The following is a 17,760-nucleotide window of genomic DNA, read 5'->3' on the forward strand; positions in this document are numbered from 1 at the left end:
ATTGATGATATGGTGGAATAAGCCAATTAATTCATTTAGCAAGCCTGATTCTAGTCTGTCCGGAAACTGTCTTAGTGATTAGTTCAGAGTCTGCAAAGTATTGAATTTTATCAAGGCCATAAGGCACAGGAGCAGAATTAGGCCATTCGGCCCATTGAGTCTGCTCCACCATTCAATCATGGCTGAATTATTTTTCCTTTCAACTCCATTCTCCTGCCTTCTCTCAGTAACCTTTGATGCCTTTACTAATCAAGCACGTCATCAACCTTCACTTTAAATATATCCAGTGTCTTGGCCTCCACAGCCTTCTGTGGCAATGGGATGTTGATTCGTGCAACACACATCAAAGTTGCTGGCCAACGCAGCAGACCAGGCAGCATCTCTAGGAAGAGGTACAGTCGACGTTTTGGGCTGAGACCCTTTGTCAGGACCTCTTCCTAGAGATACTGCCTGGCCTGCTGCGTTCACCAGCAACTTTGATGTGTGTTGCTTGAATTTCCAGCATCTGCAGAATTCCTCGTTTACGGATGTTTGATTCGTTCTTGATCAGCTGGGGCGTCAAAAGTCATGGGGAGAAGGCAGGAGAATGGGGTTGAGGCGGTTAATAAATCAGCCAAGATTTAATGGTGGAGCTGACTCGACGAACCTAATAGCCTAATTCTGATCCTAGGTCTTGTGGATATGATGTTGAGGAACCACATAATGGGCTTAGTTACACATAATCGTCAAACTCCCAGTAAAGAATTCATCAAGTTACTTATATTGCGAAAAGAGTACAAAATTTAAATTTTAATAGAAATGAAACAAAACAGTGATATTTCTGCAAATACTGCTTAAGATTTCACATTTTGTACACTGTTGCAAAGAGAACATTTTACTACTGTACAATCTAATTACATCTGATGATATAATAAGCCTTTATCCCTCACTTAACGCTATTCCGCAGGACGATGGTCTTGGTCCTCTGGTCTGAACACTCACAGGTATAATTACAAAGAGGTAACTGCTCAGGCTGCAGGCTGCGGTGCGGGGAGCTGGCGCAGATTTCTCCCCAAAGCTGTGCCAGTCCCTATTCTCTGCTAGCGACTCCCCCCCTCCCCCCCAAGCAATGAATCCCCTTGTGGCTCAGTGTGGGGAGGCTGCCTGTGAAGGTCAGGGGGTGGGCAGTGCATCTGCCCATTGCTGAAAGGTGGGGCTTGGGGGCTACCAGTCCCACTATACCTGCACTCACCACACTGGCCAGAATGCTCCCCAGCTTGGTCAGCTAGTGGCAGAACCCAGAGGCAGGCCCCTGCACACTGAGTCACATGGGGAATTGAGTTCTCGTCGACTCCCAGCAGAGCAGCAATTAACATCAGGAGGGGCAGGAGTTTATGCTAAGTCCCTAGCATTATAGGACTGTTCGTAATAACTTTCCCTAGGCCAAGAGTTCCCAGCCTGGGTCCATGGAGCCCTTGATTAATGTTAGGGCTCTATGGCATAACAAAGGTTGGGAACCCTGGCTCTGGGCATTGACCATTTTGTGCTGCCATTAACACTATTGAAACATATCCTGGGCACTAAAAACCAGAGTAGTTATATCTAAGATTAACTGTTTAATATAGATGGTCCAGCCACATGCATTCATTCCACAGAAATCATGTCCAAGTTGACTAGATGTCTCATGGTTGGTCGTCCATGCGGGCAGTTCCAGGGATGTTCTATCTCACCCATGTGCGTAACCAACTTCCTCATCTCACCATTAGTAAGTGCAGTCCCAATCATCACCTGTTGATAAAGAGTTACATAAGGTAAGTAGATGGGTACCATGTTTCAGTTCAAGGTTTTGCCTCAGCTATCTCCTGTCTCGCATGAGCAGTAGGGCGCTTTGGAGTTTAATTTCCTCAACCACACTGTGCCGGGGGTTAATTGTTTCTGATGTACATCAACAACTGGAATGTGAATGCAGGAGTGATAGAATATAGAACAGTACAGGCCCTTCAGCCCTCGATGTCCTTTTAACCCACTCTAAGATCAATCTAACCCTTCCCTCCCACATAACCCTCCATTTTTCTGTCATCCATGTACCTAACAGTCTCTTAAATGCCCCTAATATATCTACTTCTACCATCACTCCCTGGCAGTGTGTTCCACACATCCACCACTGTGTAAAAAAAAACTACCTCTGACATGCTCCTATACGTTCCTCCAAACATATAAAATTATACCCTTTTGCATTAGCCACTTCTGCCCTGGGAAAAAGGCACTGACTGTTCACTCTATTAATGCCTCCTATCATCTTGAACACTTCTATCAAGTCAGCTGTCATCCTCCTTCACTCCAAAGAGAAAAGCCCTAACTCACTCGACCTATCCTCATAAGACATGCTCTACAATCCAAGCAGCTTCCTGGCTAAGTCTCCTCTGCACGCTCTCTAAAGCTTCCTCATCCTTCCTATGATGAGGCCACCAGAACTGAGCACAGTACTCCAAACGTAGTCTAACCTGGGTTTCATAGAGCTGCAACATTACCTCATGGCTTTTGAAGTCAATCCTCATACTAATGAAGGCCAACGCACCATAAGCCATCTTAACTATTCTATCAACATGTGTGGCAGCTTTGAGGGATGTATGAATGTTTCCCTTTGTCCCCTACACTGCTCAGATTCCTGCTATTAACCCTATTTTCTGCCTTCTTTTTCACCACCACTAAACTGTTATAAAGGATATTCTATTTTGATTGAAATGTAGAATCATATGAAAGGCTAGCGACATCAGACATGTAGGTAACATTATTCATCCCAACACTGAACTCATTCCACAACCTATGGACTCACTTTCAAGGAGTCTACAACTTATATGCTCACTGTTATTTATTATTTACTTATCTATATTTAAAACTTAGTTTTTCTATTTGTATTTGTACAATTTGTCTTTTGCACATTGTTTGTCCACCTTTGTTAGTGTGTAGTCTTTCATTGATTCTATTGTGTTTCTTTGTATTTATTGTGAATGCCTGCAAGAAAATGAATCTCAGGGTAGTATATGGTGACACAGATGTTCGTTCTTTCATTATGTGCTGAGTTGTATGACGTGGGCGATCATGTTATTCCCATGACCATGATTGTTCTTGGCAAATTTTTCTACAGAAGTGGTTTGCCATTGCAGCCTTCTGGGGCTGTGTCTTTACAAGACAGGTGATCTCCAGCCATGATCAATATTCTTCAGAGACTGTCTGCCTGGCATCAGTGGTCGCATAACCAGGACTTGTGAAATGCACCAGCTGCTCATACGACCATCCATCACCTGCTCCCATGGCTTCACATGACCCTGATCTTGGGGGGAGGTGCCTAAGAGTGTGCTACACCTTGTCCAACGGTGACCTTCAGGCTAGTGGAGGGAAGGAGCACCTTATACCTCCTTTGGTAGAGACAGATCTCCACCACACCATCCTAACATATACAGACTTGGATAATAAATTTAGTTTGAACATTGTACTTTAAACTTTGAACGTGCGGTTTAACAAGCATACAAATGCATTAGAGTCGGATACAATGCACTGGATAGAATGTACTTACAAGTGGAAATGTTAAGAAGCACTTACTGATTTCCTACAGGCTCTGGAAGCAAACATTTGCCTGACCCGTGACGGCCGGCACATCACCCCAGGGCTGTCACTCAGCATGAAGATCAGCTCCTCGATATCCTGGACACCAAAAGTCCAGTTCTTGCTCATTGGCAAGGAAACCAGCTTCACTCTCTCTGCAGGAGGTGCTGCATAGAAAACCCCCAAAAACAGAAAGTAAAGCTGTTTGTAAGCAGGTGTTGCAATGAAACCAGCCACCCACACCTCGAGGGACTGGCATTCAGAGAATCAGATATCTCTCATATAACCCATAATAATTAGCAAGTTTACCAGCGTTTGCAAAAATAACAAATCTAAGAACAGACTTTTGAACAAAACTCTGGCCTGTGATCACACCAACCTTGCTCATTTATGATAAAATCGAACCCATTCTTTCTGAAGATCTCTATATTTTCCATCAGTATAGCTTCGTTCACTACTGTTAAATGAAGATTCTGGGGTCTAGGGTGGAAATGGAAAATGGTTCTGTTATTAATAGAATTGTTACGGCACAGGAGGAGTGCATTTACCCCAGTGAGGCTATCCCAGCTCCTAGGACAAACCAATCGGATCAAGTTCCTCTGCTCTTCCCTACAGCCAACATTTTTTCTCTCAAGTCACTATCAATTGAAGCATAATCAGAGTACTTCTGCAAAGAAACACAAACACGAGGAAATCTGCAGATGCTGGAAATTCAAGCAACACACATAAATGTTGCTGGTGAACGCAGCAGGCCAGGCAGCATCTCTAGGAAGAGGTACAGTCGACGTTTCGGGCCGAGACCCTTCGTCAGGACTAACTGAAGGAAGAGTGAGTAAGAGATTTGAAAGTGGGAGGGGGAGGGGGAGATCCGAAATGATAGGAGAAGACAGGAGGGGGAGGGATGGAGCCAAGAGCTGGACAGTTGATTGGCAAAAGGGATATGAGAGAACAACACCTTATATTCCGTCCACACATTTTAATTCCACGTCCCATTCCCATTCTGATATGTCTATTCAAGGCCTCCTCTACTGTAAAAATGAAGCCACACTCAGGTTGGAGGAACAACACCTTATATTCCGTCTGGGTAGCCTCCAACCTGATGGCATGAACACTGACTTCTCAAACTTCCGCTAATGCCCACCTCCCCCTCGTACCCCATTCGTTATTTATTTATATACACACATTCTTTCTCTCTCTCTCCTTTTTCTCCCTCCGTCCCTCTGACTATACCCCTTGCCCATCCTCTGGGCTCCCCACCCTCCCCCTTTTCCTTCTCCCTAGGCCTCCTGTCCCATGATCCTCTCATATCCCCTTTGCCAATCACCTGTCCAGCTCTTGGCTCCATCCCTCCCCCTCCTGTCCTCTCCTATCATTTTGGATCTCCCCCTCCCCCTCCCACTTTCATATCTCTTACTAACTCTTCTTTCAGTTAGTCCTGACAAAGGGTCTCGGCCTGAAACGTCGACTGTACCTCTTCCTAGAGATGCTGCCTGGCCTGCTGTGTTCACCAGCAACGTTTATGTGTGTTGTCAGCAAAGAAACAGGCTCTTTGGCCCATTCCCGCTATGCCACCCTGGACTTTCTAATCCATCTACCTCACCCAGACTATATCCTCCATTCCCTTCTCATCCCTGTACCTATCCAAACTTACCTCACATGTTACTACAAGATGGAGGAGCAGAATCAGGCCTTTCAGCCCGTCCAGTCAGCTCTGCCATTCAACTAAGGCTGATCTATTTTCCTTCTCAACACCATTCTCTTGTAACCTGTAACACCCTTACCAATCAACTTCAATGTGTTTTAACAAATCTGGCAACTTGAGTTGCAACTACAAAAAAAAATTAAGATGCATCTTAATAAAATACAACATCAACTCCGTCACGGAGGGTCCCAAGCCCGGCTGTGAAAGGAGGAGAGTTGGGCAACCCCATCCCGTAAAAGCCCGGAGCTACAGAAATGTCAACACCACGCTCCAAAGACCTCATCCCTGGGAGAGGAAGGATCTTCAAAGATGGGCTACACCTGGAAAAACTTGAAAGACTGGCCCAGGACAGAGGAATCTGGCGAACTGCTGTCGAGGGCCTATGCCCCCGTAGGGTTGATTGGCTTAAATAAGTAAGTTAATTAAATATCAGGTCCTCAATGTAAACTTGTCAAAGACAAAGAAACACAGCAATTAAAGGAGACTGGTTCCTGTCTTTGCTCCACCATTCAGTTGTGTTATGGCTGATCTGTGTCCTAACAACATCACCCATTTATGGTCCAAAGTTAATAATCACCTCAATATTGAAATTTCTTATTGTCTGCTGCCTTTGAAGGCCAATAATTCCAAAATATCTACTGTTTAGTGGAAATTTTTTTTTACAGGAACGTATAAGAAAGAGAAGCCTTACGCTATCAGTCTTTGACCTTGGAGAACGGTATGTTGTTGCAACATTTCGAAGTTGTACTTCTCATCAGTGGCATGCTGGTCGACAATGAACAGGTCCGACCCAAGCTTGGTGATAATAAATCCCAGGTTAAACTGGCCAAGAACCTCCATGGTTGCAAACATGTCTTTGCTATAGACAGGAATAAACACATCACTGAATATTTTGCGGCTGCAATTTACTGGAGAATATTAATATTTCGAACAAGCGCTTCATGGTCTCAGGATACATTGCACACAATCAGGAGAGCTCACCAACACCTCTACTTTCTGAAGAGGCTGAAGAGGGCCAGACTATGTACATCTGTACTCGTGTCCTTCTGGAGATGCGCAATAGAGAGCATCCTAATATGCTACATCATTACATGGTACAGAAACTGCACTGTGGCGGACAGGAAGGGTCTACAATGGGAAGTCAAAAATGCCCAACACATCACCGGCACCAGCCTACCCACCATCAAGGATATACTGTACAAACACCAGACACAACAGCTTCTTTCCCCAAGCAGTAAGGCTGATCAACATCTCCACCCACTATCCCACCCCTGCACTCCTAATCACCACTCTTTATCATTTCATGTTAGAGTCACCTTACATAAAGATACTTGTATGCCTAGTGTCACTTTATGGACATACAACCTATGTTTACAAGTTATCTTATTTACTTATATTTATTGTGACTTTTTATTATTGTGTTCCTTTATCTTATTGTGTTTCATTTTCTGCTGCATCAGATCTGGAGTAGCAATTATTTTATTCTCCTTTACACTGGTGTTCTGGAAATAACATTAAACGATCTTGAATGTTGAACATTCCACTCACTAAACAGATCTGTAAATGGTATGTGAGCTAATATATATTTTATCTTCAGAACTAAGTTTATTGTTCCTGACATATGTATTGAAATGTGTTGTTCTGAGGCAGCAGGACAGTGTAATATGTTAAAATTACTACGAAATCCTGTACCTCCTCCTCTGATGAGAGTTACAAGAATCATCTTATAGCCCTGATGCCATAGTAAGTCGTTTGGCCCATTGGGACCATACCAACTTCCAGGGAGCAGCAGCCAATGCTACAGGCATGTACTGCACCCAAAGAATTTATTTTTATTTCATTTAGAGATACAGCATAGTAACAGGCTGAACAATCCCAGAGGCCCAATTACACCTGTGTGACCAATTAGCCTCCTAACCCATACATCTTCGGAATGTGGGAGGAAGCCAGAGCACCTGGAGGAAACCCACGCAGTCACGGTGAGAGAGTACAAACTCCTTACAGAGAGCAGTGGAATTGAGCCTGGGCTGCTGGTGCTACAACAGTGTTTAGCTAACCACGACTCTATCATGCTGCGTTGGTAATTTTCAACAACTGGTATAAACTATTAATTTGCTCCTATGTTTACTCTCAATTCTTCAGGAATTGAGAGTAAGTTCAGAAGCAGTTGATAGCCCTGGGCCGGTACTCGCTGGAGTTCAGAAGAATGAATGGGGACCTATCAAATATTGGAAGGCCTAGATATAGTGGACGTTGAGAGGAAGTTTCCAATAGTGGGGGAGTCCAGGACCAGAGGGCACAACCTCTGAATACAAGGGCGTCACTTTAAAACAGGGATGAGGAGGAATTTTTTTCTTTAGCCAAGGGTAGTGAATCTGTGGAATTCATAGCCACAGATGGCTGTGGATGCCAAGTCATTGCGTATAAAGTGGAGGTTGTTTAGGGAGGGCATCGAAGTTTATGGGGAGAATGTGGTTGAACAGGGATAATAAATCAGCCATGATCAAAGGGTGGGGCAGACTTGATGGACCGAATGGCCTAACCCTGCTCCTATGCCCTATGGTCTTCAAATGTATCAATACTTGATAAGACTTGTAAAAGAACCAATCTTTGATTAGTCCGACAGAATGAATCTTAGTTATAATGTGTATAGTATTCTGGACTCCGTATAATCTTTTCAAACAGATAACCAAGTGCCACAGGTGATTTACAAAGGAAAAATCTCTTCAGACTTATTCACGCAAATACTGACGAATATCATTACCTGATTTCTTTCCGGAGTTCCTCCTCTGCTGCTTGGTTGTCTCCGGGATTAATCTGGGCTCGAAATCGCCGGCATCTCTGTGCCTCATCCTGCTCTGCTTGCTGAGCGTTGATCACTTTCAGCCTTTCAGCAAGAAGGCTCATTGAAAAAGGGAGCTTAACAATCCTTTTACTCATTTCCACTGGTCTATCAACTTCCAATTTCTGGGAATGTCTGATATCCCAAGGCAAATCAGCATCTGAACCCTCAAACTTAGCGCGCTTTGCATTCTGGAAGGTGTTATCATACGAGTGAGAATCTACCAATACCTGGTCGCCACTTCCTATTGGATTAGCTTTCTCTGCAGACACGGCAACGTTGGGAATACAGGCATCATAGATGGCTGCTTCAGTTTTCATTTCTTCATCCCCTTTCCGAGCTTCTGGGAAGGTCTGCAGTGCAATGGGTGAGCTCATCGCACTGTCAGGGGTCTCGCTACATTTGGCTGAAGTGCTGGCCTCGGGCGTGTTACTGCCAATCGAAGAGGGCGTGGTATTGCCCCTTCCGGAATCTGTGTCGCTCTCTGAGCTCCTGCAGTCTTTCTGCAATGGCTCACAATTTCTGGGCGACGTCCCATCTTGGGGTCCGGACCGAGGGCTGCTCTGCACGCGGTTCGTCAAAAACGAATCGAGTTTCCGCTGCACCGGCAAATCCTGTCTTTCACCGTACTTAAATCTACAGAACGAGGACTGGTGTAGAGAGAATGCCTCACGCAATCTGGCAATGCTTATATTCTTTTCCTTCTCTGAACGCACAGAAGCAGATTCACGCTCATTTGGAACTGAGGAATCTGGAATGACAGTCTGGGGAACTTTCTCAAAGGTGTCCAAAACTGAAAACAGAAGTAGAAAATAAGTTTTCTAAAAAAATAGAACTGACCTGATGGATGTTTTATTATTTATTTCAATTATTTATTGAGATATAGCGTGAAATAGGCCTTTCTGGCCCTTGAAGCTGTGCTGTCCAGCAACACACATCAAAGTTGCTGGTGAACGCAGCAGGCCAGGCAGCATCTGTAGGAAGAGGTACAGTCGACGTTTCAGGCCGAGACCCTTCGTCAAGACTAACTGAGGAAGTCTGAGTAAGGGATTTGAAAGTTGGAGGGGGAGGGGGTGATCCAAAATGATAGGAGAAGACAGGAGGGGGAGGGATGGAGCCAAGAGCTGGACAGGTGATAGGCAAAGGAGATATGAGAGGATCATGGGACAGGAGGCCCAGGGAGAAGGAAAAGGGGGAGGGGGGAAAAACCCAGATGATGGGCAAGGGGTATAGTCAGAGGGGCAGAGGGAGAAAAAGGAGAGTGAGAGAAAGAATGTGTGTATATAAATAAATAACGGATGGGGTACAAGGGGGAGGTGGGGCATTAGCGGAAGTTAGAGAAGTCAATGTTCATGCCATCAGGTTGGAGGCTACCCAGACGGAATATAAGGTGTTGTTCCTCCAACCTGAGCGTGGCTTCATCTTTACAGTAGAGGAGGCCGTGGATAGACATATCAGAATGGGAATGGGATGTGGAATTAAAATGTGTGGCCACTGGGAGATCCTGCTTTCTCTGGCTGCCCAGCAACTGTTGGTTTAATGTTGGTCTCATCACGGGACAATTTACAATGCCCAATTAACCTACCAACAGGTAGCTCTTTGGACTGTGGGGTTAAACCAGAAGACCCAGAGGAAACTCACACGGTTTACGGGGAGAACGTACAAACTCCTTACAGACAGTGGCAGGAACTGAACCGGGTCGCTGGTACTGTAACGTACTGTGCTAACTACTGTGACCTGCAGAGCATGTCATTTGAAGACAGGTTCAGTGAACTAGGGCTTTTCCCTCAGCGGCCAAGGAGAATGAGTGGCAACTTGATAGAAGATGATAAGAGGCATAGATAGAGTAGACAGGCAGAGCCATCTCTTATTTCCTGAGGAGACTGAAGTCCTTTAACGTCTGTCAGACGATGCTGAGGATGTTCTACCAGTCTGTGGTGGCCAGTGCTATCATGTTTGCTGTTGTGTGCTGGGGCAGCAGGCTGAGGGTAGCAGACACCAACAGAATCAACAAACTCATTCGTAAGGCCAGTGATGTTGTGGGGATGGAACTGGACTCTCTCACAGTGGTGTCTGAAAACAGGATGCTGGTCCAAGTTGCATGCCATCTTGGACAATGTCTAATGGACTGGTTGAGCACAGGCGTACATTCAGCCAGAGACTCATTCCACCGAGATGCAACACAGAGCGTCATAGGAAGTCATTCCTGCCTGTGGCCATCAAACTTTACAACTCCTCCCTTGGCGGGTCAGACACCCTGAGCCAATAGGCTGGTCCTGGACTTATTTCCTGGCATAATTTTACATATTACTATTTAACTATGGTTTTATTACTATTTATTATTTATGGTGCAACTGTAACGAAAACCAATTTCCCCTGGGATCAATAAAGTATGACTATGACTATGACCTTTTCTCAGGGTGGAAACGGCTAATATGTGGAGTCATAATTTTAAGGTGATTGGAGGATTGGAGGACCAATTAACTATTAACCCATACACCTTTGGAATGTGGGAGGGAACCAGAGCACCCGGAGGAAACCTGCATGGTCACAGGGAGCATGTACAAACATACAGACAGCTGCAGAATTGAACCTGGGTTGCTGTCGCTGTAATAGTGTTACATTAACCACTACAATACTGTACTGCCCTGATACTGAGTGACCAATTCTCTCCACAAGGAAGAACAAGAGTGAATCAGATCTCTTTCTAGCCATCTATTTATTTTTACATTTTGCATTCTACCAATTTTGCATTATAATTTTTTTCTGGTTCCAGCTTAAGTTCCAGATTTACAAAAACTTATTTAAAAGTAGTTGAATTTGATTAAAGTTATTATAGGTTAAGGGTAAAAGGCAGGAGAATAGGGTTGAGAGGAAAAATAATTCAGCCATGATTGTATGGCGGAGCAGATTCAATGGGCCAAATGGCCTAATTCTGCTCCCACGTCTAATGGTCTTATGGTCTGTGAATTCTGAGATGTAAGTTCAATGTCAAAATTATTGTACTTCGTGCCGAAGGATAATGATTAATATTTTTGGTGACTGAAGTTGACATATTTGTGAAGTTGGAGGGTTCTAATAAAGGGTTACGAATTCTAATTTTCAAGTTAATGTTTCCTTCACAATCTTGAAGTAAAATATTATTTATAATAGGATTCATGAATAGTTGTCACAGTTACACATATGTATGAAACACAGAATTATTACTGCAGAGAAAGAGGCCACTTATTCCAGCTAGCCCCTGTAGAGCAATATATTTTGTCTCACTCTGTATAGTCCAAGTTTTTTCACTTGTACTCATCCAATTCCCTTTTGGAAGTACAGATCAAGATGTACAAGAATTTAAGTGTTGGAAACAACCTCCCCTCCAGAGACTCCACAATTTGTATCCACAATTCCTGACACTTCTATGGCAAAATTCCTTGCTGTTATGGGAGTAGGCCGGAGAATGGGGTTGAGAGAGAAAATAAATCAGTCTTGACTGAATGGTGACAAATCTAGAGCTCACAGAAAATCGCCGGTGATCGCTGGCATCATCTTGTCATTGACTTACCCATCATCAGAGATCCTCACCAGCCAGGCCATGCTCTGTTCTTGCTGCTGCCATTGGGTGGAAGGTACAAGTGCCTCAGGTCTCGCACCACTAGGGGTAACTATATTCTCTTGTCCATACATTCCCACAATCAACGATCTCACTTTAAGGACTCTTTATCTTGTTATTTCATGTTCTCGTTATTTATTGCTATTTATTTATATCTGCATTTGCACTGTTTGTTGTCTTCTGCACTCTGCTTGATCTTTCATTGATCCTGTTATAGTTACTATTCTATAGATTTGTTGAGTATTCCCGCAGGAAAATGAATCTCAGGGTTGTATATGGTGACATACATGTTCTTTGATGATAAAATTTACTTTGAACTTTGACTTGAGCTGACTTGATAGGCCAAATGGCCTAATTCTGCTCCTGTGTCTCATAGTTTTATGAACTCAGTCTACACTTCCTGCTGCATCAGTAAGGCAGTCAACATAATCAAAGACCCCCTCCTGTCCCAGCTATTCTCTCTTCTTTCCCTTCTTGTCAGGCAGAAGATACAAATGCTTCAGAACACATACCATCATGCTTCCATCCTGCTGTTATCAGACCTCTTGTACCCTTGACCCCTCAGTCTACCCCATCGTGGTCCTTGCACCTCACTTGCCTACATTTTATCTGTAACTTTAACACCACATTCTTCATTGTTTTTTGCTACCTCAATGAACTTACGCATGGAATGATTTGTCCGGATGGCACGCAAACGTATACTTAGTTGTTGGGTTCTGTGTTGCTCTGCTGAACACTGGGAGCATGTTATGTCAGTGCCGGAATGTTTGTGACATTTGTGGGCTGCCCCCAGCACATCCTTAGATTGTATTGGTTGTTAACACAAACAACACATTTCACTGTATGTTTCGTTGTACATGAATGAATCTGAACATAAGCTTTTCACTGTATCTTAGTACACACGACAATAACAAACCAATTATCAATTAAGCAATCAATACCTCAGTGCTGTTCACAATTGTAACCCACTCTCAAATTTATTTAGAGATACAGCATGGTAACTGGCCTTCTGGCCCAACAAGCCCACACCGCCCAATCACACCCATGTGACCAATTAACGGACTAACCCGCCTGCAGTTCTTTGGAATGTGAGAGAAACCAGAGCACGCAGGGGAAACCCACCCAGTCATGGGGAGAATGTACAAACTCCTTAAAGACAGCGGCAGAAATTGAACCAGGGTCCCTGGAGCTGTAAAGCATTGACACAGCCACTACACTACTGTACCAGCCCTATTACAAAAGTAATTTTACCTGTATTATTCCATCTCAAGTTTTCACAGTAGCAATCAGATTTTTTAAAAACCACACAATTAACAGATATTGTAATTTTTACCTGCGTTCTGATGAAACTTCTGATTAACATTAAGCTTGTTCGCATCAGAATCATACATCTGAATAAGGGACGTTTTCAGGATTGCAAGAAGGAGCTTTTCATCCTGAAGAAAAACCTGTCTTTTGTCTGGTGTGACATTGACATCAACACACTCTAGAAATAGTAAAACATATCTTAATGAATATCACCATCCTCAGTGTGGATACAGTGTTCTTTACTTGATTAAATAGTTGGACGATGTACACCAATGCTCAATTCCTTATACAGATGCACAGTAGAAAGCACCTTAACATTCTGCATCACTGTGTGGTACGGAAACTGCACTGCAGAGAATGGAGGGCTCTACAATGAGTAGTCAAAACTGCCCAACCAAGATCAAGGACAGATTTATAGAGTTCTATTTTACTGTCATTACGCTGCAGGCATTTAGGGCAGCAATGAAAGTCCTTCATCTTTGGTGGATTCACAACTTCCTTCATCATGTCAGTAGCTTGGTTATATTTACAGAGAAGTGGCAGAAAAAGACCAGTAATATCATGAAATATCCCCCAGGCCCTGCCTATGTACCGTTTGTCCCACTTCCATCCTAATTCCATCCACTGAGATGCAACACAGAGCGTCATAGGAAGTCATTCCTGCCTGTGGCCATCAAACTTTACAACTCCTCCCTTGGAGGGTCAGACACCCTGAGCCAATATCTGCAGCTTAATGTGAAAAAGACTAAGGAGCTGGTGGTAGACCTGAGGAGAGCTAAGGTACCGGTGACCCTTGTTTCCATCCAGAGGGTCAGTGCGGCCAAGGTGGAGGATTACAAATACCTGGGGATACGAATTGACAATAAACTGGACTGGTCAAAGAACACTGAGGCTGTCTACAAGAAGGGTCAGAGCCGTCTCTATTTCCTGAGGAGACTGAGGTCCTTTAACATCTGCCAGACGATGCTGAGGATGTTCTACGAGTCTGTGGTGGCCAGTGCTATCATGTTTGCTGTTGTGTGCTGGGGCAGCAGGTTGAGGGTAGCAGACACCAACAGAATCAACAAACTCATTCGTAAGGCCAGTGATGTTGTGGAGTTGGAACTGGACTCTCTCACGGTGGTGTCTGAAAAGAAGATGCTGTCCAAGTTGCATGTCATCTTGGACAATGTCCCCCATCCACTACATAATGTACTGGGTGGGCACAGGAGTACATTCAGCCAGAGACTTATTCCACTGAGATGCAACACAGAGCGTCATAGGAAGTCATTCCTGCCTGTGGCCATCAAACTTTACAACTCCTCCCTTGGAGGGTCAGACACCCTGAGCCAATAGGCTGGTCCTGGACTTACTTCCTGGCATAATTTTACATATTACTATGTAACTATTTATGGTTTTATTACTATTTATTATTTATGGTGCAACTGTAACAAAAACCAATTTCCCCCGGGATCAATAAAGTACTACTACTACAACATCTTCATGATCTGAAGGTCGCGAGTTCGAGCCTCAGCTGAGGCAGTGTGTGGTGTCCTTGAGCAAGGCACTTAACCACACATTGCTCTGTGATGACACCGGTGCCAAGCTGTATTGGCCCTAGTGCCCTTTCCTTGGACAACATCGGTGGCGTGGAGAGGGGAGACTTGCAGCATGAGCAACTGTTGGTCTTCCATACAACCTTGCCTAGGCCTGCGCCCTGGAAACCTTCCAAGGCGCAAATCCATGGTCTCATGAGACTATCCGATGCCTATTTGACCTACTAAAATGAACCACCTCACACTTATCTAGTTGAACTCCATCTGCCACTTCTCAGCCCAGTTTTGCATCCTATCAATATCCCGTTGTAACCTCTGACAGCCCTCCACCCTATCCACAACACCCCCAACCTTTGCGTCATCAGCAAATTTACTAACCCATTCCTCCACTTCCTCATCCGGGTCATTTATAAAAATCACGAAGAGAAGGGGGTCACAGAACAGATCCCTGAGGCACACCACTGGCGACCAACCTCCATGCAGAATATGACCCGTCTACAACCACACTTTGCCGTATGTGGGCAAGTCAATTCTGGATCCACAAAGCAATGTCCCCTTGGATCCCATGCCTCCTTACTTTCTCACCTTTGTATGATTTGTGAAAAAAGTCTTAAATATACATTTGTCACTTACCAGAATCAACACAGACATTCAGGACAACAAATGGATATTGATGCCTGTTATACATGTGATATACTTCGTTTATGAGTTTTGAAACCTGAAAGGAAAAATAACTCTGTAAATTTTCAGGGAAAAACAATGATATATAATGTTGTTATTTTCATCTGGGGGAGGGAGGCAAAGCCAACCGGGCAACATGCAAGTGAGCTGGAGGAACCCAGCAAGTCAGGCTAAGTCTATAAAGGGAACTGGACAGTTGATACCTTGGCTTGAGACCCTTCAGCTGGACTGGCCAGTGCTGATGAAGTGTCCCAACCTGAAATGTCAGTATCCTTAACCCCTTCTCTTCTCCTCACCTGCCCATCACCTCCCTCCGTTTCCATTCCGTCTTCCCTTTTTCCACGGTCCACTGTCTCCTCCTATCAGATTCCTTCTTCTTCAGGCCTTTTCACTCTTCCACTGCTTCTCTCCCAACTTCAATGGAGAGGAATAAAGTCGATGTTTCAAGCCAAGACCCTTTATTGGGACATAAAGGGTCTCAGCCCGAAACACTGACTGTTTATTCTCCTCCATAGACGCTGCCTGATCTGCTGAGTTCTAGCATTTTGTGTGTTGCTCTGAACTTCCAGCATCTTGTGTTTTAGACCACCCAGCTTCTCACTTCATTCCCCCTTCCCCACCCACACATCTTTCCCCTCACCTGGTCACACCTATCACTTGCCAGCTTGTATCCCTTCCCCTCTCCCCCACCTTCTTTTTCTGGCCTCTTCCCTCTGCCATTCCAGTCCTGATGAAGGGCAATGGCACAAAGCATAGACTGTTTATTCCCCTCCATCGACACTGCCTGACCTGCTGAGTATTTGTGTGGGTTAATCTCTATCTGTTTTTTCTTTAAAATCTAACCAAGGAATGGATGCAACTAATATTGTTTATGGTCGTTGTTATTCAAACAGCTAAATTGTGCAGGACCAATAGGAAGATTGAGTCGAGTGTAGTCATTGTGACGGCATGCATACAGACAGCACTGATGTTAGTTATTTCAATTTAACAATTCATAATTCGCTGCTACTGCTGTTACCTTAATAGGATCACATGGTCGCTGATTGATGAAGAAAAACTGTCGGTCAGTTGCACTCCTACCAACTCCATGATCGCTACGAGACACAAAACCTGTGATCCTTCAGTACATCACAGAGAAGAAAATCGCTGTTATAGCACATAAAGTTATTAAATGTGTAAACTCCCTTCTAGAAAGCACTATAGGACTATTAAAACAAAAGCTTCACATCATCTTAAAAGTTTCTTCTCCCAGGCAGTTAACCTGATCAACCATTCCCCAATCCCCTTCTTTTATGTCAGTCACTGCAGTGTAAACATCTTAAAATGCATGCTGATATTCATGGATTTATGCACATTTATTTCATATCCATACTTCAACCTGTTTATTTTTAATTACTTCTTTATTCTTTATAATTGTTGAATCGTGTTTTTATGCTTGCAGCACCAACACACCACAGCAAATTGCTAATAATTGTAAATACATATGGCGAATAAAGTTGAACCTTGATCCTAGTTTTGTTCACATTATTTAATAAGCAATATATCTGCATTTCAGGAGACCATAAGGCATAGGTACAGGATTAGGCTATTCGGCCATTTGAGTCTGCTCCACCTTTCCCTCTCAACCCCACTCTCCAGTCTACTTCCAGCAATCTTTGACGCCCTTACGAATCAAGAACCTATCAACCTCCTCTTTAACAATCTGGCCTCCACAGCCGTATGTGGCAATGAATTCCACAGATTCACCACCCTCTGGCTTAAGAAATTCTTCCTCATCTCTGTTCGAAAGGAACGTCCTCCTATTTTGAGACTGCCCTCTGGTCCTAGACTGTTGAAAACATCCTCTCCATGGCCACTCTCTCTAGGTCTTTCAATATTCTGTGTTTCAATGAGATGCCCTCGTCATTCTTCTAAACTCCGGCAAATACATTATTCTCATGAACCTCCTCTGGACCCCCTCCAATGCAACTCGTTCATTTGTTATGTGCCATGTCGAATGACGTGAGTGGTCATGATCTTTTCATGACCATAATTGTTCTTGGCAAATTTTTCTACAGAAGTGGTTTGCAATTGCCTTCTTCTGGGCTGTGTGTTTACAAGATGAGCGACCCCAGCCAACACTCTTTGGCGACAGTCTGCCTGGTGTCAGTGGTCGCACAATCAGGACTTGTGATATGCTCCAGCTGCTCCTGTGGCTTCACATGACTCTGATCGTTGGGGGGAGGAGGGTATGAATGTGCTACACCTTGCCCAAGGGTAACCTACAGGAGGGAAGGAGCACCTCACACCTCCTTTGGTAGAGACGCATCTCACCCTGCCATCCTCCAGTGCCAAGCACATTCTTTCAGAGGAAGCTTAAGAAGTTGATTTGCAGGTTGAAGGAATTGAACATGAGGAAGGATTGAGCAGGTTGGGGACCTAAAAGCCCACGGATGCTGGAATCTTTATACCAGCAAATCCCCGCTCCACTCTTACTTCAGCCTGAAACATTGACTATTTCCCCACC

The 17,760-nt window shown here is 44.2% G+C and overlaps 1 protein-coding gene across 1 annotated transcript in view; it reads right to left on the reverse strand.

Annotated features, from left to right (window-relative positions):
• Positions 1-791: 791 nt before the first annotated feature.
• Positions 792-17,760, reverse strand: part of pms2 (PMS1 homolog 2, mismatch repair system component) — a 44,941-nt gene continuing 27,972 nt past the window's right edge. Inside the window, exons 8-15 of the mRNA XM_072269143.1 lie at positions 16,273-16,372; positions 15,207-15,291; positions 13,064-13,216; positions 8,052-8,922; positions 5,979-6,146; positions 3,965-4,065; positions 3,583-3,752; positions 792-1,767 (exon numbers count right to left, since the gene is read on the reverse strand). Coding sequence (XP_072125244.1) covers positions 1,624-1,767; positions 3,583-3,752; positions 3,965-4,065; positions 5,979-6,146; positions 8,052-8,922; positions 13,064-13,216; positions 15,207-15,291; positions 16,273-16,372 — 1,792 coding nt within the window. The 3' untranslated portion in view covers positions 792-1,623. The remainder of the gene's footprint in view (positions 1,768-3,582; positions 3,753-3,964; positions 4,066-5,978; positions 6,147-8,051; positions 8,923-13,063; positions 13,217-15,206; positions 15,292-16,272; positions 16,373-17,760) is intronic.

Source organism: Mobula birostris, chromosome 9 (assembly GCF_030028105.1).
Source record: "Mobula birostris isolate sMobBir1 chromosome 9, sMobBir1.hap1, whole genome shotgun sequence".
NCBI lineage: Eukaryota > Metazoa > Chordata > Chondrichthyes > Myliobatiformes > Myliobatidae > Mobula > Mobula birostris.